Source organism: Phaeoacremonium minimum (genome assembly GCF_000392275.1).
Source record: "Phaeoacremonium minimum UCRPA7 unplaced genomic scaffold PA7_03_scaffold_161, whole genome shotgun sequence".
NCBI lineage: Eukaryota > Fungi > Ascomycota > Sordariomycetes > Togniniales > Togniniaceae > Phaeoacremonium > Phaeoacremonium minimum.
Window position 1 is genome coordinate 7,200 of NW_006921068.1, and position 3,977 is coordinate 11,176.

At 45.2% G+C, this 3,977-nt stretch overlaps 1 protein-coding gene across 1 annotated transcript; it reads left to right on the top strand.

The window, feature by feature from the left end:
• Positions 1-1,392: 1,392 nt before the first annotated feature.
• On the top strand, positions 1,393-2,555 carry UCRPA7_2464 (putative -like family protein; the record flags this gene model as incomplete). Its single annotated transcript, XM_007915039.1, has 2 exons — positions 1,393-2,005; positions 2,485-2,555. 2 exons carry the CDS (start codon positions 1,393-1,395, stop codon positions 2,553-2,555), a joined length of 684 nt encoding a protein of 227 aa, XP_007913230.1.
• Positions 2,556-3,977: the final 1,422 nt, after the last annotated feature.

Genomic DNA, 3,977 nt, shown 5'->3' on the forward strand with positions numbered 1-3,977 from the left:
AGACTAACGAATTAGTAGTCTGGTGGCCTTCCGTGCTGATTTGCTAGCCATTCTTACTCCATCATCGTGGCTGTTCACCGACAACCCCTGAGAACCCCAAGAAACCATGGTTGCTCCCACTATCTCCACGCATCCATCCAAACCGGGGGCGATATTTTCCTCAAGTCTTTTAATAATTATGGCGATCATTTCAGCTCTACAAGCCCCGAAATGCCTTCTAGACAGTCACGATTACTACTTACTCCATAGCTATAAGGATATAATGATTCTGCCAGCATCTATTATCTACTCTCTGCCGAAGAGCTGTAACTTTTAAAGTAGGTATGAGCTACGGGAAACTAAGATACATTTGTAGTGACAGTCACACCAAACCTAGGCCTAACAACATTGATCACCTGAATGCTCTGCAGCATATGTATCCTGAAGCATTGATGGTAGAGTTATTGAGTATATAGATCCTGGGTTTGGAACCCTGTATTATAAGTCTCCATGGGTCAACGTTCATGCGCGATTTCTCTGCTGAGAAGTCTCTTTTCCATCCTATTTTGCAGTCTTCGAGAAAACTATGGGAGCTTTAGTCCATTGTTTAGGTATGAGGTCTGCTAGGCATGGTCTTGTGATGCTTTGGGGTAGCTTGTGGAGAACAAATCGTGATCCTCGCATCTGGTTCGAAAGTATGACAAGCTGTCGGGCAGTCAGGATTTGCCGTTCATACACCACCTCATTTAAAGAGAAAGAATTAATCTGCGGTTAGTTTCATAACATCAGCGAGCTGGTTAGGAGTCGGATTGTGCGATTACAATAAACACTGTGAACCGGCCAGAGAGCTCGTGTAACATTGACGGCACCGAATTTCTCAGCAATGGGGCGCTGATTTGGGGATCCATAAGAGATGAAGAGGTCTGAGTAATTTGTAATACGATGCAAGAGGAATGGCTATAGTGGGTGGCAATGGGGCTGCAGAACGGACCGCGGTATTGTGTCGTACATGAATCAGGCGACACGGCCGCAATTCAATTGAATCAAAAGTGATTTGAAATTTGTTGTTTGTTTCTCTGATTTCAAAGACTGTTGAAACGAGTAGATGCTACATGTTTACTGATGCTCCACCTACCTCCGAGACAAATTTTGTCCGGACAAATTCGGACACCGTGTGGCGACCCCGGCAGGCGCTTTCCACGGCCAATTGTCCGCCACAACGGCCCCACAGGACGGACGGCGGGATATTTGATCAGTGTCGAGAGCTTTGTTCCATGCAGAATATACATATACATATATATATGACCACTGCAGCGACCTTCGACCTCAATATCATTCGAGTTAAACATCAAGTGCTACAACAGTACTGAAATAGAGAAATCTCTCATTGGATCGAATCAAAACAGAAATAATATGGCTGTCACTGTGGGTTTGGCCGGAATCACCGGGAATTTTGGTCGCTTGCTTGCCACTCATCTCATCAAGAACCCCAATGTGATCCTTCGAGGATATGCTCGGGATCCTAGTAAAGTCATCCCATCCATTACTTCGGCTCCCAAGGTCCAAATCTTCCAGGGTAGTCCATTCGAGGAGGATAAAGTCCACGCCTTTGCCAAGGGCTGTGATGTCGTTATCTGCTCATATCTAGGTGACGATAAGCTCATGGTTGACGGGCAAAAAGCGTTAATCGATGCATGCGAAGCAGAGGGTGTGGCACGATACGTCGCCAGCGACTGGTGCTTGGATTACACAAAGCTTGAAATTGGAGAGCTTTTCCCTAAGGACCCAATGATACATGTCAAGGCATATCTTGAAGCAAAAAAGAATGTCAAGGGTGTCCATATTTTCGTCGGCGGCTTTATGGATCCTGTTTTTAGCCCTCTATTCCAAACATTCGATCCTGCAACATGCACCTTCCGCTATTGGGGTGACGGAACAGAGCCTTGGGAGGGCACATCTTATGATAATGCCGCTGCCTATACTGCTGCTACAGCAGTCGACGGTAGCGCTACCGGTGTCCAAAGGAGTAAGTCCAAAAACTAACCAGCTGCTTTCATGTCATATTTGTTAGACATTAAGCCAGAGAAGTCTTTGAACACGACATCTTGTATAAGCAGGGAGGATTACGACGATACAAATCCGAACTTTCTTCTAGTACTTGTTGTCCTGGCCCGTCACAGGCCATCTAACGTGGCTCAGAATGGGAACTCTTCACTCACTGGATATTCGTTGCACTTAGTCTGATTCTTAGCCCCATAGCACTGGGTCAGAGCAATGAGTTCTATAGGAGTTGCCTAGAATGAGTGCGACTCTCGCAGTCTGACGGATGTCAAACAGATAATTGGGCGGGAGTAACGATCGTTATTGGTGGCGCATAGAAATTCGTACGTAATGTTTTCAACAAGACCTTCTCCACCTCCGCTTGACGAGCCGCTTCCCGCTGGGCTACCTGGCCATACTTTGATTCTGCTGCCATCAATGGAATTAAGTATTGATACGTTACAGACGTAGATGTCTTCAACAATGTCGACTTCCCCTTCGTACTGGCCAAGACTGCCAACGGATATGCCATGTGATCCCGTGCAGGAGAGATTCTGGACAACCATGGAGGTTGTATTGGGCTTAAGGATACGCAATTTTTGCGTCCTCATTAACGCGCGTCAGAAATATATTGCGCATGGGAACGTACCATCTGTTTACCACAACTGAGTCTTGCACGACGATGCTTGAACTACGGTAGGTGTCAAAGCCGTCGGTGTTTTTGGACACGGTGAGCCCGCTGAGCAATAATAGGTCCTGTGAATATGGCTTCTTACCTTCGCCGGGGCACCGGCATTAGGGCTATACACATGCAAATTCATATCACTAATCAGAATATTGCTCGAGTTAGTATAGAGAATGAACCAGCTGGGCGAGTTTCTCATATTAGTTCCTGAGATGATAGCACGTCTCGGCCATCGGTGCCGAAGAGCGCGTGCCGCTCAACGGTCGGGTTATTCTTCATGGCAGTCCAATACGTCTGACCTAACCCTGCGATAACACATATCAGTAAATACTTCTTCAATCTCTAGAGTTTGTGGGTAACCATCAATGACGCCGCGCTCATTCCTATAGATTCTAATTTAATAGTTTTCTTATATAAAAACTAAAAGATTTCTATCTCTTATTTTAGAAAGATATCTACCCCCTAGTTGTTTATTTTTCGTCTATATACCCTATACAAAATATCAAAATAGCTTTAGTATATCCTCTACTATAAAGGCCAGGTATTCCCTAGTAGTGTTCACTAGACGATGACGACGTATAGGGCATATAGGAAGACCCTCTGCTCTCGAGGTAGTCGCATGTGCGAATCTTGACAAAAACGGGTTGGATCGATGGGCGAAAGCAGAGCACAATGCCGCTATTCAACACGGTATGCCTGACTCTACTGCCATTGGGACAACCTAAGGAAAGGGCTCCATTTTCAGAATACGGAACAAGCACACCGTGAGTCCATTGGGACCCAAGCATCTACATGTATAGTGTGAGAAAATTCGATCCTCACCAAGTGCCCCATTCCCTGCCTCCCAGATCGTGTCAAATCCACAATACGCTGCAACCCATCCTTATATTCTCAAATCCAAGACGCTTAAATTCCATCTCGTGAGATCTGTCAATTCGTTGCCGACTTGGCTCTTGGCTATCTTCTAAGGCTTCATTTTCATTGTCACGATGGTAATCACTCCTTACTAATAATCTTTATTTGTCACACTATTGACTAAATACTCCTACTCTTTTCTTATCCTCGATTAGTACAAATTTCTGTCTGTGAGATAAGGAGATAGAGTAGGTATTCCGTCGCGTGGTATGCGATTCGAAAGCTCCATTTCTCTTTGACATCAATAGCAAAGAAGGAATACAAATTATTTCTTTCGCTCTACCGCGGGATATGCTACTATGGGGAGATGATGGGTATCAAGACATCGATACTTTCCATGCAATACAAATAGGCCTTG